The sequence below is a fragment of the Topomyia yanbarensis genome, chromosome 3, assembly GCF_030247195.1.
Source record: "Topomyia yanbarensis strain Yona2022 chromosome 3, ASM3024719v1, whole genome shotgun sequence".
Classification (NCBI taxonomy): Eukaryota; Metazoa; Arthropoda; class Insecta; order Diptera; family Culicidae; genus Topomyia; species Topomyia yanbarensis.
Genome location: NC_080672.1, coordinates 349,472,737 through 349,488,465, shown reverse-complemented (window position 1 = coordinate 349,488,465; position 15,729 = coordinate 349,472,737). Strand labels below are relative to the sequence as shown.

Sequence of the window (15,729 nt, the reverse complement as noted above, 5' to 3'; positions counted from 1 at the left end):
AATACACCCCGTTTGTAGTGGTACCATTGAAGGTGCAGGTATTCATTGCGGTGTATATATTGAGAATAACCCCGAAAATGCTGTCAAGCTACACGCAACAAAACATATGCGGAGGAATCTACATATTGCGTGCATTTACGCTATGAGATCACAAGATCAACCCCTAAATACCTATTCTATTTACCAATAATAGAGAAGTTCCTTTGCGATCAGCTTACTATTTAATAAACGGGTCACAATTTACAAGACTATATATTCCAGTATTTCGAATGCCACTGAGGCTGTGCTCTCGAACGACAACCAATAGTGACGGTAATCGTTGCAGCAGCATCACATTCCAATTGCCTATGGCACTGAATGCTGCTGTGTCTAGTATTTGCAGCTACAAACAAAGAAGAGAGAGAGCACACAATTTCGCTTGCAGAAGTATTAAATAGCTGGCGGCGCACAAATTCACAAAACAATGCAGCGCGGTACCAAAGAAATCTGAACATTCTTGATCGAACCGTGCCCAAAGGTGGTGTACCTGTGTCAGACTCAGTCATGCTACTTTCTGGCTCAGAACTACTGGAAGAAGCATAAGGCGACGGTTCCGAGGACACACTGGCTTCATGTTCCGATTCCTCCTCAGCGACAGCTTCTTCCTCCATAGTCAGCTCTTCGACTTCATCGGAACATTTTCCATCATCTGCCGATTCTTCTTCTTCCGCTTCCTCTTCTAAGCCACTTCCGCTGTCGTCCATTCCATCTTCAATTTCTGCTACCTCTTCGTCGTCTTCTTCTTCCTCTAATACCTCCTCTTGTTCTTCATCTTCTTGCTCACTACCACTGATGTATTCTAGATGTTCCCAAATGTTCTCGAATGACATATCATACGAATCTATGTCTAAAAAAGTACACAAACAAAAATAGACTCACCTTCTTTCTCTTTACTGTCGATCGGTTTAACCTCGACTCGGATGACCTTCGTAGGTGTCTCGATGCTATTCTCAATAGTGTCCGTAATTCTACAAAAAAATCAGCCCATTAAATCGAAAAATGAACGATAACACATTGATACCCCACCTAATTTGACTAGCAGGTCGCCGTTTAGGCCGTTTGATGTTCTTTCTCGCCTCGTCCAGCAAGGGAACGATATCCTTCTGTGCAATGTCGATCGCATACTGACCGCTGTAGTTCTGAATATCGATGTCCACATTGGCATTTAGTAGCATCTGCACCGCTTCTTTCTGTCCCCAATAGGCGCCCGCATGCAGCGCCGTCCAACCGTCCACGTCCTGCTTGTCAAAGTCCCCCCGTCCGTCCAGCAGCAAACCGAGCACTTTGATGTATCCTTTCGCCGCAGCCACGTGGATCGCCGTCGCGCCAGTCTTGGGATGGGGTTTATCACAGTCTGTACTGTCGCTGCGAAGCCACCGTTTCGCGTCGCTCAGCATGATCTTCTCCTCTATTTGGCGAGCCTCGTCACAATCGATACCCTGTGCATCGATATGTCGCTGGATGAGATCCTCCATCGCATCCGAACAGGCCAGATCCAGTGCCAGCTCGCCGTCGCTGTTGATCGCTGCCAGGTCGGCACCATTCTCTATCAGGTAACGGGCTATGCTAAGGAATCTGGAATAAAAGGTAAGCCGTCATTGCTAGAACACCGGGCACAATCGTAGTCAGCGACAAACCCGCAGGAAGATGTGGCATGCAGGGGCGTCCATCCTTCGTTGTCTTTTCTGTTCACATCTGCTCCATTCTGTACCAAAAATTCGACCATATCCAGATTGTCGTCTATGCATGCCTGTAACAAGAAAAAGAAAAGGAGAAAGAATTTATCATTTGATGCGATTTTCCGCGAGAAAAGCTTAATCTACATTCCAGAATTCCTAAAATAACAGGAAGCTACTACTTGTGATCACCATCAAGGCAATACCACCCTCGTGCCAGATTCGGTACAAAATCTTGAACATTTTATCTAAAAATACACCCGCCAACAACAACGGGCTGGCTGGTGGGCGGTGAAAATGAGAAAACGCAAACCTATTTTTTCGGGCATGCCCTCGACAACAATATCGACTCTCGCAAGCCGATCACAAATTATTTTTTTTTAATAGCATGAGAGGATCACCCCCGAGTCCAGTAGCTGATCGCACCAAAGAAAAACCAAACCAGGATGGAGCGAAGTGATGCTTCCAAAAATATCTGCAACTCAAGGTTAATTGTTGGAAACGCGCGCTGCTGGGAAGGAAACATCAAATATCGCTTGCCTTTTGGTACAGAAGTCCGACTAGAGTGGCCAATAAAAAATAATTAACGATCGCCAACTAGTAGTCTGCGCGCGCGGCGGTTGGGTTGGTAGGTAAGGAACCAGGCGGATCCATCTGGTTATGAGCACGGTTGGATGAAAAATTAATCTGGCATGGTTTCGAGCTGGATAATTGGAACAATCGTTTCGGAACGCAGATTTGGTTAGTAGGACAATGAAATTGCTTTTCGGTATCCTGGCTTTGTAGGAGTTAGAATGTTTGTATTTAACCTCAATATTCTATGGGAACGAACTAATCAAAAACAAGGTACAGGTAACTATGCCGCGTATACTCTACGGCGCAAATAAGCACCAAAAATTTAAGACTAGAAACTAGTTTTGCAATTTTCTTAAAATCTTGATTTTTTTAGCGGGCTGCTAGGACTGTAGCCTAGAACTTAGGGGATCTCGGTCCGTTCCGCGAGATAAAATTTGCAAAATCGGACGAAGTGGCGACTGTCTGCTAAGTAAACACCGCTCCTCGGGGGGAGGACTAAATTTTGCGCCTGTTTGTCTCGAGAAGTGTGTAACGCCAAGTCCTTTATTTTGACTAGTCCAATGTATAACGCTCCCAATAATGAGTGCTAAGTCGTCAGTGATTTAATTAAAATTTAGCACTGATTTCACTTCTAACTTGTTCCCGACCTTCCATCTTGGGTCCCCTAGGTTTGAAGCGGATCAATCGACTATTGAGTGAAGTGTTGCTGTTGCATCGCACTTTTGCACGACCAGAGGGAACTTGGAATTAGTAGCACTGCTCTGTAATCGATGTTATGTGATATTCGTTATGGAATATTGTTTGTTTGGGGAGCATTCATAGAAAATTTCTCACAAAAAATAGTCTAAAATAGACTAATCCACTAGTACGTCTCAAATGCATTTTTAGTTTTTATGTCGGTAATTCATGTTGCATCGCGCGATTCTCCCACTGTCAATATGCGACATCATTTATGAACGGCCCCTTGGTGATATCTTTAAAGCAGAAAATCCAAATAAAAATAGTATTGACAGGATTTTAGTGCACTTTAGGCTGTCACATCTTTATGCTTGTTATACATACCAAGAAAACCAAATCACATGATGTGATGGCCGGAAAATTAGCAAAGCAACCCCCTAATTTTTTAAAATCGCGGTATTTTGTTTATTTATTTTTTTTCGAAAGTTGTCCTACTGGAGCTGTAGAGCTAGGGTCTCAGTAGGGCTCTCCATCAGAACCACTCAATACAATTGCAGGCGAGACGGGAAACACTGCTTAAGGGGGGCGTCTGGTGTAAAATGCTCGAGCCGAAAGATAGTTTGTTTTACGATTTTGAAGGCAAGGCAACAATGGATGTGTAATGTTAAGATTTTTTTGTGTAATGTTAAGAGTTATTTGTGTAATGTTAGGATTTATTTGTGTAATGTTAAGAGTTATTTGTGTAATGTTAACATTTAACATTCATTATGCATGAAAAAAATTCGGTCACGCAGAGCCACACATACTAGCGTTCCAAAGGTACGTCCAACCATTTCCACATCGAGGAGCGCTGAGGCGAACACGACAATCCTTGATAAAATTGTCTGACACAGGAAATTCAATAAGATTTATAAAAGGGGGTGGGTGTAGCGTAGTTGGTAAATCGATTGCCTTCTACGCAGCGCACCTGGGTTTGAGTCCCGACCCCGCACATAGGGTTAGAAATTTTTCATAAGAGATTTTTCTAACCCGAAGAGGCAAATGAAGGTTTAAAGCTCTATAATCGAAATAAAAAAAAAGATTTATAAAACTTAGACCTGCAGTTACTCGATGAATCAAAACAAAAATTAAAAAAAAGTTCGAGTTCCGGAAAATGGCTTCATAAAAACCGAAAAATCTCACATTTTTATCGCTGTCAGTTTTTCGAAAATTGTTGCTGATAGATATTAGCTTTATTTTTTATTGATCCAACTGAATGTATGGACTTAAGTTGCTGTTACGGAGGATGATTTCCGTACGTGACCGATTCATGATCGCGCGAACACTGACGATTGTAGGTTCGCATTTGACGCCGCGTCTGAAACTTCGTAAGTACTTAAACATTCACCTTATTTCCGGAGTGTTATCAAGTCTGCGAGGTTGATCACGGAGGGCTTAATCGTTAGGTTAACGTGTTTGTCCCATGTGCTCGCGTGTGTAGATTCGATTTTACAACCGTGTGGCCATTCAAATATTCGCGTGCGTTCTTGAATGGTAACACCAACTGTCATTCTGATATTTAGTTTTCGGTGTACGGTTTGTAAATTTATAAATGCAAAACTGTTCACTTAATTATCGGCGTGTTTTCATGTTTGCAAGATAGCAGCGTAGGTGTGCGTGGATGATCGCGAAGGGCTCAAGCGTTTGTATGTTAGTATTTGTCGTTTGCGCTAGCGTGTATGTAGCTTCGTGTGTAGAAATTTGCGTGTATTCTTGAATGATCCCAGGCGGATCGTAAATCGGATGCTTAATTTTTAGTGTATCGTACAGATACTAGAAGAAAATTAGTTAGTCAAATATCACTAGAGTTCCCGGTCATGTTGCCATGGAAAATATTGTCTAGTGAATATGAGCCTCATTTTTTAATTGGTACAACTGAAGGCATGAGACTATGCTGCTAGGACCGAGGGTAGAGACTTCTGGACGTGACCAATTCATGATCGCCCGAGCTTAAGACAGCGTTAGACATAGGTGCTACAGCGTTCACTTAATTACCGGGGCATTTTAATATTGGCGAGATCTCAGATGTGGGTATATGTAGATGATTGCAATTGCACGTCCGCGTTTATGTCCAGGTTTGTCGCGAAGGCCATGAGCGTTTGTGCGTAGATGAGAGAATATACAATTAGTTGTGTTAGTGAGTGGTAGAATGAATCTCATTTAGAATATAGTAAAAGGAATCATAATATGCCGAATAAAGAAAAAAAATGCAAAGAGGCCAATTAGAAGTGTATAAATTGACCGATACTATTTTTGGTATACATGAGTAGTGAAAAAGCAAATTAATAGAGGTACAACAAAAACAGATGAAGTAAAAGAAATGAACATATCAACATGCATGCAACATGTAATTACATGTAAGTACTTAAACTCGTCTAAATACCATCAAATGATGTCTATTTAACGATAAGTTAGAATTTCATCATGCTATGCTGACCGGGAATGGATGATTCACGTGCATGGTAAAATTAATTGTACCTTAATTTACTAAATCCGATCTTCCGGAATGAAAAGAATCGAATGCACAAATTGAAAGCCGGAAGGATCACCCACTTTTCCATCATATCCGCCATTCCCGCATCCAAACCCTGGTTCAGCTGTCACAAAAACTCAGACGAACACATACACAGAGAGACATACGACTACCGCATAACAATCGTATACTAGTGCTAAAAACTACAATTATTACAAAGCGACCACTAATAGGTTTATATAGTTGACCGATAAATGAACACACAATGACCCCCCATTGCAGTGGGCCCTGTTCACCAACAATGCCATTAATCTTTGGAACAATGTCTGCAAACACGGCCCACATCAATAGTCAATCCACGTCAACCCGCTGGCTGCCACGCCAGCGCGCACAAGCTAATGGTTCAGTGTTAGGGCTGGTGTAGAGTATGAAAGAACATAACACATAAAAAAGCCCATATCAGCCCTCTCGGTCTCCTCGATGCACCACTATCGATGCAGAATGCAATAACCATCTTAAAGCAATTGTCTGCCAGAGATTCTGTAGTACTGATGCACGCATACTTGATGATGAATACCGTCAAATCGCTCAACCTAGGGGAGGGAAAATCACAAATGAAAAACATTAAACAAAAAAGCCAAGGGGGCCAAAGAAAACGGTTCATAAATCGGTAACCCTTGGTCCTACAAGTTAAAGTTGTTCAACAAAATTCTTTATTCAAGTATTTCTAAAACTTTGTCGAAGACACCTACCTCGTCAGTATAAAAAGTTATTTTTTTAGTTCGATCATAGTAAGTCAAGCCAAAATTTAGTTTTCATGAGATTGTGGGGAATATACATACAAACAATTCCTCCAAAGACACTTATAGCAGAAATTAAGGAACGAACGATTTCAAGGATATGAAAATATTCCGGATCAATGAATTCAGAGATAAGGGAATCAATCCAGGACACAAGTTATACTAAACTATCAACAGGACGATGGAAAAAAACACCTAGCTGCCACTTATAACCAATGACCGAAACGGCTACCTGCACAAAAAAACCGTTTAAAAATTCGTGGAAAAAACACGATTTCGTGAACTGATAGATTCACGAAAACTGTGACCAAGATCCTGAAATTATAAATAATAGACCTCGCATTCATGAAACTATTTGCTTTTTTTAAACAAATTCGCGTCAAAAATATACATGGTGTTACATTCGAATGTTTGGTTGGGTTGCCGTGGTTGTTCCCTAGACAGTTTAGTTTTTGTTATGATTCTTGTTCATAAATTGGATATATTGGTTGAAATTGGTTTGTATAAACTATATAAAATAAAAAAGCCTACAGTTAAACGGTGTTGATGACTCCAGAAACTTAGTCGCGATTTTCGTAATTTTTCATTACATTACCGCGATATTTTATTCATGAGTTTACCATCGGATTTTCCTGGTAGAGTAGCGTGAGTTTTGTTTATGATTCCAAGATTTTATTCACGATTTGCATAATTTATACTCATGCTATCGTGATATTTTAACGACTAGTCATTTTTGTTCATGATTTCAGGATCTTAATCACAATTTTCATTCCTTATACGCACGTTATCGTTATGTTTTATTTTACAGCTTACTATCGAATTTGACACGTGGGCAATGTGACTCATGCGCATGATATCAGCAGTTTTGGTTACTAATTTTTTTACTCGGAGTAACGTGGCAACATGAAGTGGATCATAAAGTGTGGTATCTTGTTCTGTGAATTACATCACAAACACGATTTGTGGCTCTTTAATGTTTGTTGGGCTTAGTGCAGCTTTAGTTTTCTGCCCAGACATCACACTGACCCTCATTAAATGAATAACGAAGTTCGAGCGTTATGCTGGCGTCACTGAATGGAAATTGAACATAATTAGAAAATACATGATTTTCGTTGCTGGTCCTGTTTTCGCAACGTAATAATGTGATTGTCACAGAATGGCGCTTCATTCACGATTTCGCGAATCATGTTTTTATAATAGATTAGAGAAGACAAAGTAAAAATCTATTAGAGAAGGCACAAAAAAATGAGAGTGATCAACAAACTTTGGTCACTGGAAAGTCTAACGAATTTTTAAAAATCGGAGTAATATCCATCATGTGATTGATGACTGGGTGAGAGAACTAGATGGCGCGATATGATTTTTCCAGTAAAATACATAAACGACTAAGGGCGTTATGGGAGGTTAAGGAGTGCAATCTTAATTCAGCGATGCTCTCCAAAACTGGGTTCACGAATATGCCATCCGGACATACATAATTTTTAAAAGAGCAAAATTTGATCCAATTCGATCAATTGAGGGATGAGATTTCAATAAAATTATATATTACTAAAATTAATGTAAATAATTCCGATAAAAAGCCTAATAATTCTGAACAACAATTCTATATTTGAAACAAACGAGTTTTACAAGAAAATAGCAATTGTTATTTACAACAGATTCCATGATGATTCATATCAGGTCGCAATGATGAATTAGATGGATTTACAAAATATTGCATAAGCCATGACTAAACCTTATCAAATAACCCACCGAATTCGCATAGTTGATATGACGAGGTAGGACTAATTCCAATATTCTATAGCTACTACAACAAAACTCAAACTTCTGAATTGGCAACAATCATTTTTTTCCTCATGGCGCCAACCCATATCAGATCGATTGCAATAGCAGCAGATATCCAAATGGAAATTCCACCGTCATCCTGGCCCAACAAAGCTGATTCGTTCAATGCAAAATGACCTACGCCTCGGGTTCGGACGGTCAAATATGTTATGAAAATCGCAGAAATACCAGCACGTTCAATTCGCCACTCCGTATGCATAACGACGAAGAGCCGTCATGGTCCCGACATATCACTTGATTGGTGTTGCAAAGTCTATAGTCCACTCGCCGGAACACTTTGGTGCCCACTGCGTATCGTTCAATTTCACTTTCTAGCCCGGCAGCGAACACACATCATGAATCACTTACGATGATATTTGGGAGGACTTTTTGTTTCGCTGCGCTGGAAAATGTTGTACATCTTACCCAATTTTATGTTTTATTCATACGTCATACGATTTAATCTATGAGAATATTTGCCGCCGAGACGAAGCAAAATATATATAAAAAAACGAAGACAAGTGGGTGAAACGCTACAATCGTTTCCATTACGAAATATCCTCGAGCAGTTTTGGGCCGTACAAAAACCTACAACATTGTATGGTTTTGTTATCAGCAATAAATCGATCAAATCCGTCGTTGGGTGTTGGGAATGTTTTGGGCATACGGATTGGAACAACGAGGGGACTCGAAAGTGCACTTGCACAATGTCATTCTGCAGCAGAGAAAGTGCCAAGTCAATGGTTTATGATTCAGTCGAGCTTTATTACCTACTATTTTTTTCTCTCTCACTCTCTCAGACGAGGCGAAGTGGAAAAACAAAATGTAAATAAATAATAAAGAAATTAAATCAATAATCGGTCATTGGTCGTCTGTCTGTCTAGGCGCGTGGAAGGGGCTAATATGAATCGCTTTTTGATTAATTCGCAACTGGCTTGCACTGAATGAATCATGTACTGTCTAGTAGTTTATTCGACGCACAAACATATATGTGATACTTGCAGACGATCTTGATGAACGCATTTATCACCAACTTTTTCCTTATTAAAAATTGATGATCTTACATATAAATAGAATCTCGGGTAAACGGTTGCTTAGTTTAAAACACTTTGTACATTGATCAAATTTGGAGTAAGCTTCTTGACATACAAACATGATTTAGATTTTTCACGAATGCTAAGAAGCGAAAAAAGATGATGATAGCGGTTGTTGATGTTTTGAGGAACCGGTAAAATCAACTTGTATACAATTACACTGAAGTCTTTTTTATGTGGTTTTATGCGACTTTTTAATGTGGATTTTCAAAGTTATGCGGTTTTTTTAAAGTTATGCGTTTCTTTTTATGCAGCTTCCTTTTTAATTTTTAGGGCATCACCTAAAGCGAATTTTATCGAAAGATAGATCCTCGTGAATGCACATGCTCAAAAGACATAAAATGTACATATTTTTATTTTAGATTATTAATTACTAGTCTTTGAGTTAAGGATATGGGGAACGTTCATGATGTTAGTGAAAATAAAAACAGGAAGTGACAGAAAACCTTTTTACCTTTCTCATAATAAAGGTTATGCAATCGGTCGGAATTTCGACTTTTTAAACGAGGCCCGCAGGGGCGAATATCTTATACCATTCGACTCAGTTCGGCGAGATCAGCAAAATGTCTCTCTGTGCGTGTGTATTTTTTTTTCTTGATGGTAAAGCTTTTACGCCGACCCAGCACACGTTCAATAGTTAGACCATGCTACCGATTTCGTCCATCGTGTGCCAGAGTGAGGAACTCTGAATAGAGAAGATAACTCTGAACCCTACTCCTCTAAACTCCACCAAGGAGTCCGACATTTGCCTGATCCCCCGGATTCCATTTCAAATGACTACTTCGGGGGGAGGTGTGCTAATGTACTTAACTTGATTCCAGGTCTAGCTGGTCGTGCTAGATTTCACTGGTCTCATAACCGCCATATCAGTCCTGCACGGCATGATATTCTACACGCCGTCCTCTCTACGTTGACCAGTTGGAGGCCGTGGTCGATCCAGCGATTCCGGTTGGAGGGTGGCTTCACTGGCGCCCCGACGACCTGGTAGTTTGTAGCGTTCGGTGCTACTCGTAGTCACCGACGGTGTAGCTAGCCTACCTCGGCGGAGAGTTCCTCGAGGAAAGAATGTCTCCCGCAACTGTTGACGGACGCGTTACTCTTCCTTCGATGGAGTCCAGCAGAATGCCGAGGTCAGTCCTGCGGTTCCAGGTGGAGGATTGCGTCCGGTTCACTAATGCCCCGACGATTCGATACGGACTACTCGGAATAGTCCCCGATCTTTCCTACTCCAACGAAGAATTACCCAGCAGTGATCTTCCAAAACCGATGCTACCCGGGCAAATGCCGAGGTCGGTCCTGCGATTCTGGGTGGAGGGTGACTTCCAACTGACAGGGGCCTCGACGACCATTTGCCGGTGCTACTTGCCGATCTACTCGAACTAGTCCCCGGCGGTGGGCCTAGTCTACTCCGACGGAGAAATTTCTCGCCGTTGAAATCGTTATCTCGATGCTGGTGGGTAAGGTGCCGAGGTAAGTTCTGCGATTCCGGGGAGTCACGGTTTCGACAGCATAAGTCATTAAGTGACTTTACGCTTGTCCGGACATGCCGCAGATTCGCATTTAATGCCAAAAGATCCTGACTCCTGCGTTGCAGAAGACAAAGAGTATCCGGGAAACTCTAAGCTTGCTCATATGACCCTACACCACGCTATTCTAATCTTTCTAAATTTCGGATTTTCAAAGATATGCGATTTTTTTATGCGGTGCATATCCCCCGAATAAAAAAAACTTCAGTGAGTGAACAATACTTCAGGTAAATACCTGACCGTTTGCTAATGATACGATTTCCAGCATTCAGCTATAAACCCGTAAACTCCTTTTATACTCTTGGCAGTGCCAAAAAAACCGTTTTATAACAATGAACAATTGAGCTTTTTTTTGTTCGCCAGATAGGATAACAAATATATCACACCACATTAATGGTTTGTGTTGTTTCAATAAATTCATCGAAAATAATGCGATGGTCTTAAATAATGGACTGGTCTTAAATATCCCCTTGATAAAGCAATTATTATCGTTTATCGTCGAAATAAAGGAACAAAACATTAAATTACTTTATTGTTCTTGAACAATATCCGATGCAATTACTTATAAGCAACACTCCCGATATTCGACTCTCCCAACTTTTGAAATGCATATTGTGCAAACCGTGAATTTTCGATTTAATATAACAAATTTACTTTCTATATAAAAATTTCGACAACCGTCTACCCAGAGAAATAAATACAATTGGCAATCTACCTAACGAATTCTTTCATTTTGTGATACATGCGGAGAGGTAGAGAAGTCCTCGGTCGCTAGTAGCAAGTCGTGCTCCTTTGTTTGAAATAATTAAAAAACATCATAATTGAAATTATTGCGCGAAATCTGTTAGTGATTTCGCTTGTGTATGTTCAAAATTTGGCGGCCGAAAATAATAGACGGAAGAGCATGCTTTGTGATACTCACTTACTTATATTAAAATGTGAATGTTGGCTAATAACGTAAAACTAAGATTGAGGTCGATAGACATAAAAAATGTCGTCAGCACACTCCAGTATAAAACCGATGAATAAGAATTTTTTTTATTTAAATCTGGAACAGTCTACCGACATATCTACATTATCGAATACCTCCAAAAGTGATTTATTGAGTTCTCATGAAGGTATGACATTAGTACTACTTTTGCTTTTCTAACCAGTGATAAACATTTCAAAACTCCAGAACTTCACTCTGTCAAAAAATGTAGGGCCATCGGAAGCTGAAACTTCGTAAAATCGCACTCCTGGTCCTTTCTTAAAAATAATCCAGTGCAGTACTCTGGGTCATCCTTTCGAGTTTGAAGCGCTCATATGGTAGTCGGTCTTTGCCAGTATTGCTCTTCTCCCATCCATTCTTCTTCTGAACCGCCGATGGATCAAGAGCCCTTATCGTTGTATTTATTATATTTATTACGCATGTCGTTTGCAATTTGGCATTTAACCCAATAACGGAAACGTGTCTGATAGGGAGGGTGGAGATGCCAACTTGTCATTGACATTTCGCAGTGAATTTTCGTATTTATTTTGGATATCTTTTATACTTTTTGTACGCTTGCTTTGTACTGCAAACTTTGGAAATAATCATTGAAGTGTTAATAAGAAACAATACTCCCAATGACCGGCTGTTCGGAGTACAAATTGCTTGTTTCGAATTATCGGAAATTGATCGCGAGCGACTTTTGTACCTATTGCTAAGATCATATTGTCTATAGAATAATAGATACCTCTATTATATTTCACGCGGCTTTATCCTGTTATGTAACGCCCCGCGGAATAATGATTCTTAAAATGCCTATTCGGAATTCATATTTCTACTGGAGGTCGCACTCCTGAAAACTTTGATCTAAAATGAAAAGACAAAGCGCGTGAGTGCTTAGCTAAATCATAATATCTACCAAGATATATCCTGATTCATTTCCCTACCTACTAATACCAATCCTCTCCTGCGATACTTGTGGATGATGCAGAGAATTCCTCGGTCATAATAGTCACAAGTGTTGAACTAACATTCCTTCCCATCCCAGAGTTGATCAGCATGGGCGTGGCCGTCTACGTTATTGATCATACTATAATCTTAGTCTCCTTAGATTGCACGTTGAGTATGATGTACTAATCCCAAGTATCATACAATTGGTTCAATATGCAATTTCAACAGGTTTTGATCAATCAGGGGAAACTCACGGGTGGTCACCTAAGCTAAGTAATCCCACTTCACATCAGTTAACCCTTAAATGCGCGATGTTGTTTGAAAACAACATTGCGAAAACCATCTCAAAATTCGTAACGTATTAAAACTGTGAGACAATTTTCAGAAAATTTCAAAAAAATTGATTTGCGCCTTTAAGGGTTAACGCCCGTGCAGACTTCAATGTATACGCCGTAGTGCACTCTGGAATGCATGTCGTAGTGACTTTATCTGAACACGCCTAACGTCACACATAATTTAAACAGCAAGATAGTGAAGTTCTCTCGCACCAAACCACCCCTAGTGTGCGCTACACTTGAAACCCGTTTATTCAGCTCCGAAAGAAAGAACATTCTTCAAGTTTCTCCTAACAAAAAAGAACATTCTGCTTTTTATGTGATGTGTGTGTAACCACATGTAACGTAGCAAAGGCTCTGCCTACGATGTCAGAACACAAACTGACGAATTTTTTGCTATGTTCGATATTATATGTGTCGCAGTTCATTGTATAATAAAGAGGCAGTCCTAGCAACGCTCGTTGCTTGGTCAAATTGTACGGACCAATCATTGCACTGATTGTACAAAATCCATTATTACTGTAATTATACATACTACGCAATTAATTGCAAAGTTGTTGTATACATTTCCAATCCGATAGCTAAAAAATCAATCTTTTTTCATGCTGTACAACGGCAGACATTCACGTCAAAAAACAAGTAAAATTTTGAAACGCCCCGCAATTGAAACTTTAAAAGTGTTCTACTTAACTGGAGAGTGTTAGAGTTATAAGAAAATAAATGAGGTATCGACAAGGAGGAAAAACAAGTTTAAAAAAAAACTTCATGAATTTTGTGAAGTAAATCAGTCATAAACTACACGATGCTACAAAATTAATGTACAAAATTAATGTCTGGTCAAATCCAACACAAAATCACGTTTGATCAATTTAATATACCCTCAAAATCTTGATTTATAGCAAAAAAACTATTATTAGGGACTTTTGGCACCAAAAAGTTTCCTACGTGGTCATTTTTCAACCAATTTTCAATTATGTGTTTGAAAAAAGAATAAATTACCTTTCCATGCGATGTGCGATGTTATGTTTCTTTGTTAAACATACTATGTGCCCTTAAGACAATATCAAAGTAACAATCATTTTGTGATTTTTTTTATGAAAAATATGAAAATAGTTCAACATTTTTATAAAAAAGCGTCCAAGTAGTTCAAAGTTGGTGTTTTTGATGAGGTTTTTGTTAATTTTCTTAAAATAATGAATTATGATTATAGCAATATCTATTATCCAAAAGATGGGTTTGAGGACGGTTTATGATTTGTTCTTCAACATGATATTCATATCTCTTCTCGTTTTCTTGTAATTTCACTTCTAAACTTTTCCTGTAATTGACTTGCAAGTTCTTAAAAGACTAATCTAAAAAATATGCTTTATATCGCCATTACCAGGGCTTCATTGGAAAGCTGAGAAAATTTCCTTTCGATGTATGTACAGATATCTTTTAGTTAAGTGTACTAAATGACTTTTTACTAGTAAAATAACTCAAAATTTGCGTTTTTGGAGAGTTTTGTAACTATTCTAATTATTAATCAACTAAATTTATCGTCACTATTGTTCATTTGGTGTTTCTTAATATTCTCTACAACTTGTAATTTGATACTTTATCCGTATCGCTTTTCATTTCGCTGCAATTTAATAGTTAACACAGCATAACCTCATCACAAATGTAGTGGCTACGAAATCGTTGTTTTTGCATATGGAATACCAAAATGATTTTGCTTCGAAACTAAAAGAGATAGTTGAATGGAGTCAAAGGGAGAATTGTAGAACTTGCTGAAATGCATTAAATCCATGATAATAGTGGTGAAGTTTATTATTTACTATCTTAAGAAAATAACGAAAATGCTAATAATAACATTAACTTTAAACTAATTAACTTCTAAAAGAATACTAAATTCACTTAACTGAAAGGTATTAATACATATTTTTTTCTCTGCAAAATTTTCCTGGCTTTCGAATAAAAATGAGAAAAGGTACAATAAGTGCCATACTTATTCAATAAGAGCTAGTATTAATGAATATGAGATAAAAATATCCAAGTTCAATAACCCAAACACATGAAAACAAGACAAGATAAGTGTATCATGTCAAAGAACAAATTATACAACTCTTCAAGACTAAAAATTTGAATTAATAAAATGGTGATGTTAACTATTAGGATTTTCGCGAAATGAACGAAAAATCGATCAAAATTGTTAAATTTTAAATAAATTACTGTGAAAAGGTTACTTAACCTCATTAGCTCAAACATTCGAGGACATTTTTCAATGGAAAATTTTCTCACCTTTCCAATGTAACTAAAATATTATTTTAAGTATTTTAGGTATTTTAAGATAAATAAGTTTTTTACACAAAAAGTTCAATAACACTGTAACGGTTGAGATTGGATGGTATGTGTAGAACGATTTTTGACATTGAAAATGTCTTACTGCACTATCTGGGGCAGGGTGTCATTCTAAAATCTAAAATCAAACGATGTCACGTTTTTGCGTCACTATTTTGAACGCTAATAGCTTTGTTATTTATGAACGGATTTCCGTCTGGTTATCACCAAACAATTCGGAATTAACTGAAATTGTTTTATTGCTTTAATGTTTTTGTATTTCAATAGTACACTATTGAAAAACAAGCACAAATGAACAGATCTCGAAAACGTGAAAACTCCCATACATCAGTCAATCTATCCCCGGCAGAGCCGTCAATAGGGAGCAGGTTAGTGATTCAAACGAACACGAAAAGTTATAAATAAATG

The 15,729-nt window shown here is 38.7% G+C and overlaps 1 protein-coding gene across 13 annotated transcripts in view; it reads right to left on the bottom strand.

Annotated features, from left to right (window-relative positions):
- LOC131690789 (protein phosphatase 1 regulatory subunit 12A) overlaps window positions 1-15,729 on the bottom strand; it is a 247,265-nt gene that overhangs the window by 110,983 nt on the left and 120,553 nt on the right. For 10 of the 13 annotated variants that reach the window (XM_058976803.1, XM_058976800.1, XM_058976799.1 and 7 more), the window contains exons 3-6: window positions 1,677-1,789; window positions 1,066-1,614; window positions 919-1,007; window positions 527-838 (exon numbers count right to left, since the gene is read on the bottom strand). In XM_058976803.1, the coding sequence (XP_058832786.1) occupies window positions 527-838; window positions 919-1,007; window positions 1,066-1,614; window positions 1,677-1,789 (1,063 nt within the window). The remainder of the gene's footprint in view (window positions 1-526; window positions 839-918; window positions 1,008-1,065; window positions 1,615-1,676; window positions 1,790-15,729) is intronic. The other 3 variants (XM_058976807.1, XM_058976811.1, XM_058976812.1) reach the window with 1 other exon arrangement.